A 13,417-nucleotide genomic window follows, 5' to 3' on the forward strand; every position below is an offset into this window, starting at 1 on the left:
TACTGTACCGCCATCGTATAACCTAAGATATTATTTGGTTGTGCTGTGTGTTAAGTTCTACTCTGAATGCTGTAGAGGTTCGACATATCCTTTTATGATAGTTCATTAACGCTATACCTGTATTGGTTACTTAAAAGATGTTTAAAAATATTTTGCATCTTAGTTTTGATGAACAGATCTTGTGGCTGCTTGGCTTAACTCGCTGGAAACATCTGGGACTCTGTGTGCATCTGCTTAGTATGATGACACTGGGTATTTGTTCAGTATATGATTACAAGCCCAGAGGTGCCGCAAGGTGGGTGCAGTGTTTGCGGGCCGCCCCAGGTGCCACCTCTGTGTGGAAGTCAACATCTGTGAGAGACGCCATGGCTTTGGCGTGTGCAGGCTTCCCCCGCTTAAATGGTCCACCCACTGGTTCTCCCTCAGGCTGTAGGGCGGTGGGCAGGCTGCTCATTGCAAGGCACGTGATCTCCCCCGAAACAGCTCAAGAACTCTGGCTCTCCAAAAAAAGCTCAACAAAATTTCAATGTGTGTGTGGGGGGGGGGGTTGACAAAAAAATTTCTGCACCGGGTACCACCTAACCTTGCTATGCCACTGTGCCAGCCTACCAGGGTATCCCTACATTCAAGACTGACAGCACAATCCTGTGAATGTCTACTTAGCAGGTAGTCCCATTGAGTGCAGTTGGGCTTGCTTTCAGATAAGTGGGTATAGGATTGTAGCCTAAATACAGCCTAGCTTGAAAATAAGTGAATTGGATTGTTTTTCATTCATTTTATAGATGGCAGGAAAAGAGTGTCTGATATCCCAACGCACACACTGACAGCCTCTATGCCAATCCAAATATTTCCCAGCAACTCTGTATCTCCTTGATCTTAATCCTATATCAATACAGACAAGGAGGGAGGTAGTAAAATGAAGGACTTCTAGGCTGAAAGTCATTCTCTGTCTCTGCCTCCCTGTTGCAATAATTTGTTTCCTGGTCTTGCTGGCTTTAGGGGATTTACAATTAGATCAGTTTCACAAACAACCTGGATTTGCACCTACCTTTTGAAGTAGTTTATAGTAGAAAGGGTGGTTGTGGTTGGGTTCCAACCCTCCTTCCATATTCACTTCAGCAATAAAAGTGGTGTGCTTCTTTTCCTTTCTTTGTGGCTGAGAACTGAATTAAAAACACTGATACCAGTAGCTAGTTGAACTATAGCTCACTTTGGCCTACATAAATATAAAGAGAACCAGCATAGGAAAAGCTATCAGTGCAGGAGCTAGATAACCAAAATTCAGGCAAATGCCCACAGATATGCAGGTGGTCGAGGGACGTGGGTGGCACTGTGGTCTAAACCACTGAGCCTCTTGGGCTTGCTGATCAGGAGGTCGGTGGTTCGAATCCCCATGACAAGGTGAGCTCCTGTTGCTCGGTCCCAGCTCCTGCCAACCTAGCAGTTCGAAAGCACACCAAAAAAAGTGCGAGCAGATAAAAAGGTACTGCTCCAGTGGGAAGGTAAACGGCGTTTCCAAGCGTTGCTCTGGCTTCAGTGTTCCGTTGCACCAGAAACGGCTTAGTCATGCTGGCCACATGACCCGGAAAAACTGTCTGCAGACAAACACCATCTCCCTCAGCCTGTGAAGCGAGGTGAGCACCACAACCCCAGAGTCATCTGCGACTGGACTTAACTGTCGGGTCCTTTACCTTTACCTTTTTATGCTGGTGGTCAGTTCCCGCAAGGATGGGTAGGACCAATTCTTCCTGCCCTGAAGGAGAGGAGGGAGGCATTCCTGTATGATCACCCCCTGAGATGTCCCAACTCCAAGTGGATGAGGAGGCAAGATGGCCTTAATTCCCACCACTGGGTCCTGAAACTCAGGAGCTGCCCATCACCCACAGAAGTGACCTAGCTGACCTACATCTTCCCTGCCCACCAAAGTTACCAGTTTAACCAATCAACTATTTAGCAGGCCACTATCCAGTTCCATGCAGTGTGGAAGAGGTGAAAACTCCAGAAAGCCGGGCTGACCAAAAATTCTATTATGCCCAAAGGTCACCACCATAGTCACACCACGAAAGAGGAACTGCTGATGGGCGCAACCACCAAAAAGAGGTAAGAGAGTGAGAGCAGCTTGCACCTATATGCACCCAGTTACCTTGTTCCCCAAGTTGTCACACAGAGCAGTGTGTCTGAGAGGAGCCTGCTTGCAGATAGCATATGAGGCTTCCACCCTAACTCCTTTATGGAAGGAGTGAAGGGGTGGGATGAGGTGGAAAAGGGCTTTCAGATACCAGAAAGAAGATGTTGGTCTGTACATGTGCAAGTTTCTTGGTGAGGTTGATGGACTTCCATTTCATGCGGCTCAGTGTGGTGCCTTCCATAGTTCCAGTCACAGGTAGGTAGCCGTGTTGGTCTGCCATAGTCAGAACAAAATAAAAAATAAAAAAAATCCTTCCAGTAGCACCTTAGAGACCAACTAAGTTTGTTCTTGGTTTGAGCTTGGTATCTGAAGAAGTATGCATGCACACGAAAGAGCGACAGACTCGTAATCTGGGGAACCGGGTTCGTGTCTGCACTCCTCCACATGCAGCTGCTGGGTGACCTTGGGCTAGTCACACTTCTTTGAAGTCTCTCAGCCCCACTCACCTCACAGAGTGTTTGTTGTGGGGGAGGAAGGGAAAGGAGAATGTTAGCCGCTTTGAGACTCCTTCGGGTAGTGAAAAGCGGGATATCAAATCCAAACTCTTCTTCTTCTTCTTCTTCATACCAAGAACAAACTTAGTTGGTCTCTAAGGTGCTACTGGAAGGATTTTTTTATTTTTTATTTTGTTCTGACTATGGCAGACCAACACGGCTACCTACCTGTGACTGTAATCTTTAGTGTGAGAGGAATCCAGAATCAAGGAAGCAAAGTGTGGTCTCTTCTAGCTCTTCACAGATTATAGCATCCATCTCCAGCCATCAGCTTCTAGGGACACTGGGGCAATTGACCAGTGAACTTATTGCACCTATTGCCCCATGCCTGTATAAACACTTAGATACCAAGTATGTTTGTGCACACCATCCCGAGCGTACTAGCATCTGATGGTACAGCCTCCCACATTACAGCTGCGATTTCCATAGCACACAATATCTATCCCCTTCACTGGGGGGGGGGGTGTCCCACACCAGGCATTTTAACGCAGCCCTCAAAATGGCAACGAAACAAGTCTCAACATTTGCAAAACATTCCTTTATTAATAGAAATAAATTATTTTGTATAAAAATTTGCATGCGTCAACCATTGCATTTATCATTAGCACAACGCAGGGCTTCAATTCAGTCAGCCATCTTCACAAGGAACAAACTTTATCTTCTTATACAAGTTGAACAAGTGTGGAACGGGAATGGAAATTCTCACAATCACAAAAAAGTACTTACAAGTAGAACATCAGACATGTTTTTTTTTTAATTTCAACAGCATTTTTTTCACAAGCTAACATTTTTGTTTTCCTTTTGTGATTCACCTTCTTTCATGAGTAAACAGTTTGGACATTTGACACACAGTCATATAATATATTTCTGGGTGATTTCTCTCCCAAACCACATGCCCCTCCTGCTTTGGGCTCAAGGTTAGTCTTTGTCCTTTTACGATTTAGACTATGGTCTAGAGACATCTCAGAGGCTGAGTTCTCATGATGCTATAGTCAACGTTGTTCTTAAGTTCGCATCCTGCAAGTCTTCGGGTATGTTTGGTTTCCTCGCTCAGTTTCCATGATTGCTGTAGCTCACATAAGTCGTCTTGCTGGAGGAAGCTGCAGGCGAAAACAAACAAAGATCAGCCAAACGGAGAAGAGCCCTTCTTATGGCTAGGGAAAGAAGCTTAACAACCCCATGAAATGTTTTGTGCTGGTGATGTGCCATGTCTTCAAATAAACAGAACAGAATTAGGCATGGGCATTAACCAGGGCTGCTGACAGACACAGTAGACAGGTTGTTCCTTTTGCTCAAGCTCAGGGATCACAAAGAGATTCTGGTCAAGGGAGGTAATAGTACCACTATATTCTGCTCTGGTCAGACCTCACCTGGAATACTGTGTCCAGTTCTAGGCACCACAGTTCAAGAAGGATACTGACAAGCTGGAACGTGTCCAGAAGAGGGCAACCAAAATGGTCAAAGGCCTGGAAACGATGCCTTATGAGGAACGGCTTAGGGAGCTGGGTATGTTTAGCCTGGAGAAGAGAAGGTTAAGGGGTGATGTGATTGCCATGTTCAAATATATAAAAGGATGTCATATAGAGGAGGGAGAAAGGTTGTTTTCTGCTGCTCCAGAGAAGCGGACACGGGGCAATGGATTCAAACTACAAGAAAGAAGATTCCACCTCAACATTAGGAAGAACTTCCTGACAGTGAGAGCTGTTCGGCAGTGGAATTTGCTACCAAGGAGTGTGGTGGAGTCTCCTTCTTTGGAGGTCTTTAAGCAGAGGCTTGACAGCCATCTGTCAGGAATGCTTTGATGGTGTTTCCTGCTTGGCAGGGGGTTGGACTGGATGGCCCTTGTGGTCTCTTCCAACTCTATGATTGTATGATTCTATGGTCTCGGCAAAGGGTATCACACAAACCCATTTCAGCACAGGACTTGAACCAAATATGCCTAGCATTGCAGGGCAATCCCAATAGTGGTGTCAGGGCTGCTTACTGGGGTGGTGGAGTGGTGGAGCAGGGCAGTGGTGAAGTCAAGGATGCAGCAATGCATGGGTGCTGCAGGGGTGGAACAAAACCAGCACTCCTGCTAGTATCCTGACCACACTGTCTCGGTAAGTGGCAGCACCACCCTATTGCAGCACCTCCCTACCCTGCTGACCACTTCCACCTGAACAGATCTTCCAGAAGTGACCTGGTTCATCTCAGGAAGTTCCACCAGTAGGGAATCTATGGAGAGAGAGAGCCTCATTCTGCTTCCCTCCAGCCATACTCCCTGGAATGGCTTGAGAGCTATGGGATTTGACATTGCTCCCAGATAGGGTTGGAGGAGAAATTTGATTCCATTGCCATTTAAATGCCAATCTATCAAATTCACACTGTCCAAATGTAAGAACTGAAAAACACTCATCCTTTAAAATTCGTACTTGTCTGAGTTTTGCGCTGCAATTCTCCAACCAAGGTTCACAAATATTTAATTATTTAATTTATTTCATAAAGTTTATATACTGTAAAAAAGAGCAAAACTCAAAGCAGTTTACAAAAAAAGTATGCATTAGGGAAAAGTGTACCCCAAAATGAATATAGTATTAAAAAATGCATTATATTAGGGGAAATTGCTTGCAAAAATGTGTAGTCAAAACAGCATATAAAAATGTATTTCATAGGAGAGATTTGCACAAAAATGATGATTAATTTTGATGAGGAACAAATAGAGAAAAGCACACCACTGCAGAAATTTGGAGAATTGAATTTAAGATTGGAAAAATGAGAAACTGAGAGAACCAGAATGAATATCTCAGGGCACTCCCAGAAGCAGCCAGCAGGGAGCTTTGCAGAAAACATTGCACCACTGCAACCAGTGTAGGACATCTTTAAATAGTTAAAAAGCAAGAAAAAATGGAAAGCACTTGGCCACATCGTAAAGTATAAGTGAGGTATGCAGCAACCCTCTCCTGAAAATTATAGAGAAATTTCTCCCATCTTGGGATTTTTCAGAAAACTTAGTTTAACTCCACTTACCCAATGAAGGAAACTTTCTGCACTGATTGTGTTCAGTCTTTCCATTTAAAATGTTATTAAAGGAAGAAGTAACAAGTCCTCCTGAGCCTATGGCTTCTTAAGGTAGTAATGAAACTAAATTAACAGTACTCCTAAGAATTTGTGTGTGATATCTGAAAAGATGGTCACATTCTTGTCAATTCCATTTTGTGGTTTAAAAAGGGAGGGGAAGAAAACACTGACTACCAGTGTACCCAGCTTTCCTCTTCTCTCTTTATTTCATGAACATCTTCTCAAGCACCATCCACAATTTACTATAATGAGCTTACTGCTTCTGTTTGGGGATTTGAAAGCCTCAGCAGCTGGTATCTTGGTTTTAAAGACTGTGGGCAATTCACAGTTGAAATACGAATCACACTTGGCAAGCATAGGTGACCAGAGATGGCTGTATATTTGGCACAATAAACTGAAGGAACTAACAGACTTTTAAAAGATCAGTTTAGTCCTTTGGAATTATATAAAGACAAATCAAAATGACATGCAGTTTTCTTGACTTGAAAGCAAGCCTTTCAATTGCCAGGCTGTCTCCCAAGCAAGTGGGTAATGAGGGTGGTAACAAAGTTATACTCAAGAATAGACCCATGGAGTTAACTTAGTAATGTTCCTTAATTTGAGTGACTCTGCTTTGAGTAAAGATTAGTTGAATACCACCCTACGATTGCAGTCAGTGAATTGAGAACTATATATATTGTACAGGAGTAACGTAACTCGTAGCCCGCCAGATTACACTATACTACAACAGCCCTAGCTAACATGACCACAGGTTCGACATTCATGGTATAATATAGCTCATCTACACTTAAAATACACAGGGTGTCTGTTAAAGATATAAGTTTAATATGCATAAAATGTAATGTTTGTATGCATTGACGTTTGAACAATTCATGTAAAGCTTTACATTTGCAAAGAGAAGTTTGCATTAAGGAGGAGGTTTCACTCTGGCAAATGCGGCAGAAACGGGTAGATATTTCCATTTCAGGTTTATTGATGACTTATCTTAGAAAACTGTTGTAAATAAGAGTGTATGAATGGAGTCCCCTGCTTAAGCAGTCAGACACCAGAGCAGGCCAGGCCAGATTTCTAACAGACTGAGACTACTACTAGAACACGCTAAACACATTAGCCATTTTATATGCAAGAAAATCAGGCTTAGTTTGCTCTACGCAGTTGCTAAGCAACACATGCACACAGGCCCTGTTTGAAACCAGGGCTCTTTGGATGCAACCATAACTGTTAATTAGTTCTGCACCCTGCACAACCCTTGCTATTTCACCTACTAACTGCTTGAAAACTCTAAGAGAAAAAACAAAACAAAACCTTGGCCTACACTTTTTGGAGCGTTTACCTCAGTGTTTTTCAACCTTTTTTGGGCAAAGGCACACTTGTTTCATGAAAAAAATCACGAGGCACACCACCATTAGAAGATGTTAAAAAAAATTAACTCTGTGCCTATATTGACTATATATAAAGTAATTCTCTTGAATTTTTCAATTTTTCCCACGGCACACCAGGCAACATCTCGCAGCACACTAGTGTGCCGCGGAACAGTGGTTGAAAAACACTGGTTTACCTGTTGTCACTGTTCCAACAATGATAACAATACTATGAAGAAAGCAAGGATCCTCATGAGTTTGGGTAGCCTTTTCTTTTCTTCAGTAATCTACTTTCATTCCACTTGCATGGTAGTGTCATCATTATAAGGAAAAATGGGACCCTGAAGGTAATGCTATTTAAAATATTGTCAATGGAGAACAGCAGTGTGGATAATATGAGACTTAGGGTTCATCTACACTTACCTTTCCCCCTGCGTATTTTAGGCACAGGGCTACACTTTCAAGCTCTGTTTCCGATAACTCTTTTCTTACCCCAGGAAAACTGGCTCTCTTAACACTGAATTGGAACCAATGGAAACTTGGGTTTTCCGTGGATTGCCATTTGGTCTGGTTCAGTGGTAAAGAGCAGGGTTTTGCAGGGAAACCACAAAGGCGAAAGAAAGTGCTCAGACAGGAAGCTTTAAAGCACAGACCTGTGCCTAGAAATGCGGCACAGTAGGAAGTTTGGGTGAGCCCCTAGTGTTATAAACGCAGGATTTATTTTATCTATCATTTATTTTCCTCTTACTACTGTGCTGAAGGGACGTGGGTGGCGCTGTGGGTTAAACCACAGAGCCTAGGGCTTGCTGATCAGAAGGTGAGCAGTTCAAATCCCCACAAAGGGGTGAGCTCCCATTGCTCGGTCCCAGCTCCTGCCAACCTAGCAGTTCAAAAGCACGTCAAAGTGCAAGTAGATAAATAGGTACCGCTCCGGCGGGAAGGTAAATGGAGTTTCCGTGCGCTGCTCTGGTTCACCAGAAGCGGCTTAGTCATGCTGGCCACATGAGCCGGAAGCTGTACGCTGGCTCCCTCGGCCAGTAATGCGGGATGAGTGCCGCAACTCCAGAGTCAGACACGACTGGACCTAATGGTCAGGGGTCCTTTTACCTTTACCTTTACTGTGCTACTGAAGCAGGCACTGGGAAGCTGCCTTATACCACATCAGATTATTTTTAAGATCAGTTTTAAGGAAGTGCCACAGGCGCCAGTCACAAAATGACTGCTGTGTGTGTGTGTGTGTGTGTGTGTGTGTGTGTGTGTGTGGCATAACATAAACTGGGTGCCACATCTTTAAAAAATCCAGAAAAAGAGAAAGGACCATAAAAGGGTGTACAAAGCCCCACCCCTTCACCTAATCAATGGAAGAAATGAACTTCCATCAACCATTGTTCCACTTGCTCACAGAAAGAAGCTATTTGCACCTCTCCTCTGTTAGATGGTCTTGTTCATTGGTTACATCTGATCATATTTCTTTAAAAAGAATGTAGCTCCCAGGAACTGGATAGCTTCTGCATGCAAAGAATTTGCTTGAACCCATGGTCCCTCCTCTAAGGGAAAATGGTCAATTGGTGGTATAAATGCATCTCTGCGAGGGTACAGTATGAATGTCTCTGTGCTTCTCCCTCCACAGTTCATAGCAGCTCTAAAGGAATGGAAGCTAGAGACACTTTCGATTATTTAAATCGGTCACAATGGGCAGGATCAGCAAGAGATGGAAGCTGATGAATGGCAGAATGGTAAAGATATTGAGGCATCAGAGTGATGAAGGGAGGCTTAACCTAACAAAACTTAGTGATAGTTGGCCAGAGGGAAACTGGGGCAGTGGCAGCAGAGGAACATGTTTTCGTGGTGCCCGAGGCATGTGTGCGCACCGGGAGGGTGGGGTGTGGGGTGCAGAGGGTGAACAGAGCCCCCTGTTCGAGTCACTTTACGATTCCAGCCTCACAAAGCAGTTTGGGGAGGGTGGCATGAGACCCTTTGATCCCATCCTTGTCCTCAAGGAGCTGGGATTGAAGGATACATGCCCCACCCCACAGCCCTCCACAGGCCACTTTGCGAGGCTGGGATCTGATCGGATTCCAGCCTCACAAAACATCACAGGGCTGGTTCAGGGAGGACGGTGAGAACAGCGTCCCCCCTCCCGAGAAAAATGTGCCATCACCCTGGCAGCTCTCTCTCAACCCCCCACACTACAACCACAGGCAGTGGAGCAACTGTTGGGCCCGAATGGTCTCATGGGCCCCAATGCTAACTGCTTCCAGGCTGATGAAAATTAAGAAGATAAGGAGTCTGGCTGGGTCAGCCCCATTGAGTCCAGAATGCCACCTCAAGCAAGACATGAAGGCAACAGAACTCTCACAGTGTTGCTCCCTGATGGAACTTACAAGGCCGCTTTAGCAAATGTGGGCTGGAAAGAGCAAGGGACCAGTTGCGCAACGGATCCAGGGTTTAGAGCTAGATGAGTTTATATCATAATCATCGCTGTTCAGGGAGAAACACCGAGTTTCAGAGCAATTTCAAAATGTACTACATTATAAAAATACATTGTAAAAGTGCTGTTGTGCCCTTTAGGTCATGAGAATCACGACAGAGTCAAGAGCCGAACCTAGAAGTCTGCTTAAGCACACAATGTGCAACTAACTAAGACCCAATGATATCATACCCCATTGAGATTATATTCCACTAAACGCATGTTCGCAACCTGACTGTTGAGTTTCATTCCCTCCAAGGCACCATGCTTCCCCTCGCCCCGTCACCGCAAATGATGTCATTGCCGCACAATGCCGCGACTGTCACTGCAAAAGTAATTTGAGACCTGAGGGTCACCAACTGTTAGCAAGAAGGAATATTTTTCTAGATGGTATTCTGAGTACTATTACAGCTAGCTGGTTTCAAAGAGCAGCTTTCAAGAAACTCAGCGATAAGTGTGCTGGTGCCTCTAAAAAGTTTCCGCAAATTATTTTGGCAGTAGGGAGTAAAGTTAAGATGGTCTAATAGCTACAGGATGACTTTAGGAAAAAAAGCAGAGCCAATTCTGAGTTGCCTGTCTTTCAGCCATGACAGCTCAATTACACCATGGAAGGGGGGGGTGGACTCCCTAGAGTGGGGATGTGTTTCCTTTTCTAATCTCCCTGCTTCTCAAGCAGTAAACAACGAGGATCAACACCCTGAAGGCAGGCACTGAAGATGAGCTTTAAAATCATATCAATGTTTTGAGGCTGAAGCCAAGATAGGACTACAGTAAAACACAAAAAAACCACTTTGCTGCGCATCAAGCTACTGGATGAAATAGGTTTGCTTCCAGTTGGTGACTCAGAAATCACATTTAGAGAGTGCTTATGCTAGATTTAGCCACTCCCATCTAGCATGTAGATAGGGAACTCATTCTCTGATTATCGGTCCTCATGAAGACAAAATATCACCACCCACACACAATAGGAAGGCTCTTTAGAAAACTTGGGGCAATCCTAAGGTTTGCAGAAACACTCATATAATATTTTAAAAAATAAACCCAAGCCTAATCCCCTACCCTAAAAAAAAGAAAAAAAGCTTAATAAGGATGGAGCATATTCAGTGGGTGTTGAACAGGCTGTTGGGAGAAAACCAGGGTGGCTCTTTTCCTTTTTATTCATTCTGGGGCTTTGAGACATTTGTGAGAGAAACTGAGACATTTTTACCTTCCCATACTGGCATATGAAATCAAGGAAGCTTAATGACTAGCAACCGCATTGTGATTAACCAATCAATATTGTTGGGTTTCTGACTGGCTTTACAGTGCCCATTTTTTTTTTGGGGGGGGGGAAATCTTTATTACTGGAACCATGTAAAAATACAAGAGACCTTGTAGAATAGCTACAAGTTCTGAGCTTGGGTTGGGAGACTGACTACATGTAGTAGCTTGGCATATTGTACTCTTGCTGGTTAGTTATCTGAATGAAGAAAAAATATCATATAGCCATGATCTTTTATTGGAACGAGCCAACTAGGAGGGTAAACCACCCCAATGAAGGGAACTGACTCTAGAACTCTGTTTGCAGCTCTTTTGCCCACCTTTTATATATTGCCTGTTTTCTCTTGCCTCCGCCAGCAGCAAAAAGTCTCCCTTGATCAACAGCTACAGGTATGTACAGATATCCTACATAGCTTTCTTCCATTCCTCCCATATTACCTTGTTATTTGAACACAACTTTTATTGTTTTTTTATGAATAATAATAATAGCAATAACAATAAAGATCCTATGCCAAGCACTGCCAGTTTCTTTATCTGTGGTGTCTGTGATTCTTCCACAGCATCCAAATGTTTGGAAGGTACGGCTACTTCCACTAATAGTGTACACTTCCTGCATTTCTCCCCGCCACGCAGCCACTGAAGGAACACGAGCAAACTTCAAGATCTGCTGTCACCAACTCGATTCTCTCTTCAGCCAGTGCTTTTTTTTCCTGGTGAAACGCAATGGTAAGCAGCACCGCCACCTTATTTTGTGGGGGGGAGGGGAGGAGGCAGGAGGGCTCTCGAACCCCATCAGAGCATCTTGCCTCCTTCCCCAAGCCCTGGAAGCATTTGGCCAGCTTAGGGGTGGGCTTTGGGAAGGTGACTAGAGGGCTCTCCGAACCTTCAGAGCATCACATCTCTTTCCCCCAGCCTGGGAAAAAAATTCCCAGCTTAGGGAAAGAGGCGCAATGCTCTGAGAGGATCCTAGAGCCCTGCCGCCTCCATCCCAAAGCTGGGCAGGCCGAAGCCTCTTCACCTGGGCGGAAGCTCCCCGGTAGTTGGGTGGGTAAAGGAGCCTCAAGCAGTTAACCTGTTCTCACTGCCCAGCCTTGGTATCAGGCCACACCACTCGCTCTCTCCCTTGACTACAGGAACTATTTTTTTTTCCCGGGAAAAAAAGCACTGTCTTTATCTGGTATGTTTATGCCTCATTTAAAAGAAATATCATAATAAACATTATAATTCATGCTTCATGCTTCCATATCTGCAGTACCGAGGGCTGTTTATTTTGTTTCAAAGCATATCCTTTTCTCATATCAAATTGTGAATCATTGCTAAGCCCACGAAAGCCAGAGAACAGGGATTTTCAGATTTTTACCAATAGCCTTTTGTGATTTTGGGATCGACAGCACGGAATATATTTTTTTTTTGTTGCCCTGACATTTGTAAAAGCATGCTATCGGAAACAAACCTATTGCATTAAAAAATACTTTTTTTCTTTTGTTTTTCTATCTTTTACCATGCGTGCAACAAAATGCAGACTTCAAGGTGCTGAAGGCCAATTCATCTTTTGTATTTAGGCCTTTGACCTTGCCCAGATCTATTTTGCCTTTTTAGATAAGTATGCAGACAAATAAATGTCATATAACATGCTATGACGACATGCTCCCATAAAGTGCAATGACAAACCTACTTGAAAGAGTTATTTCGAGATGTGCCAGGATTCATGAACCAATTCCAGAAGGGGAGGATCCAGCTTTTCTAATTGCATATTTTGCTAGTTGGTGATGAAATTTGCATATGAGTACTTAGAAAATGCAGGTGGTGCTGTGGTCTAAACCACTGAGCCTAGGGCTTGCCGATCAGAAGGTCGGCGGTTCGAATCCCCGCAACGGGATGAGCTCCCATTGCTCGGTCCCTGCTCCTGCCCACCTAGCAGTTCGAAAGTATGTCAAAGTGCAGGTAGATAAATAGGTACCGCTCTGGCAGGAAGGTAAATGGTGTTTCTGTGTGCTGCTCTGGTTTGCCAGAAGTGGCTTAGTCATGCTGGCCATATGACCCAGAAGCTGTATACCAGCTCCCTCGGCCAGTAAAGCGAGATGAGCGCCACAACCTCAGAGTCGTTCATGACTGGACCTAATGGTCAGGGGTCCCTTTACCTTTACCTTTACTTAGAAAACAGACAATGGATGAATTTACAGATAGTCCCTTGCCAATTGTTAACTTGCAATGGTGTGTGCATGTGATCACTTGGGAAATTGGTTTTCTGTGTTATCCTACCAAGCAACAAGAATAATTTTAGCACTCCTCTGCTTCTCAAGATATTTTTTATCAGGTGTGAAAGTGCCAAGCATATTCCCTGGCTAATACGTAGTCAGTGCTAGCCTGAAGGGAAATGCCTTGCTCAGGTGTAGTTTCCAATAGGTAATGGGAAGTCTGACTGAACAGTGTTACCAGCTCCATGTTGAAAACACATGAGTAAGGCAACATTCTTCAGACTAGTGTGTAGCACCATCAAGAGCAGTTCAGCAAACTTTTTCAGCAGGGGGCCAGTCCACTGTCCCTCAGACCATGTGGGGGGCCGGACTATATTTTGGGGGGG

The 13,417-nt window shown here is 44.3% G+C and overlaps 1 protein-coding gene across 1 annotated transcript in view; it reads right to left on the minus strand.

Moving 5' to 3' along the window:
• Positions 1-3,199: 3,199 nt before the first annotated feature.
• Positions 3,200-13,417, minus strand: part of LOC117054564 (metabotropic glutamate receptor 8) — a 248,197-nt gene continuing 237,979 nt past the window's right edge. Inside the window, exon 9 of the mRNA XM_033163522.1 lies at positions 3,200-3,782. Coding sequence (XP_033019413.1) covers positions 3,733-3,782 — 50 coding nt within the window. The 3' untranslated portion in view covers positions 3,200-3,732. The remainder of the gene's footprint in view (positions 3,783-13,417) is intronic.

The sequence above is a fragment of the Lacerta agilis genome, chromosome 10 (assembly GCF_009819535.1).
Source record: "Lacerta agilis isolate rLacAgi1 chromosome 10, rLacAgi1.pri, whole genome shotgun sequence".
Classification (NCBI taxonomy): domain Eukaryota; kingdom Metazoa; phylum Chordata; class Lepidosauria; order Squamata; family Lacertidae; genus Lacerta; species Lacerta agilis.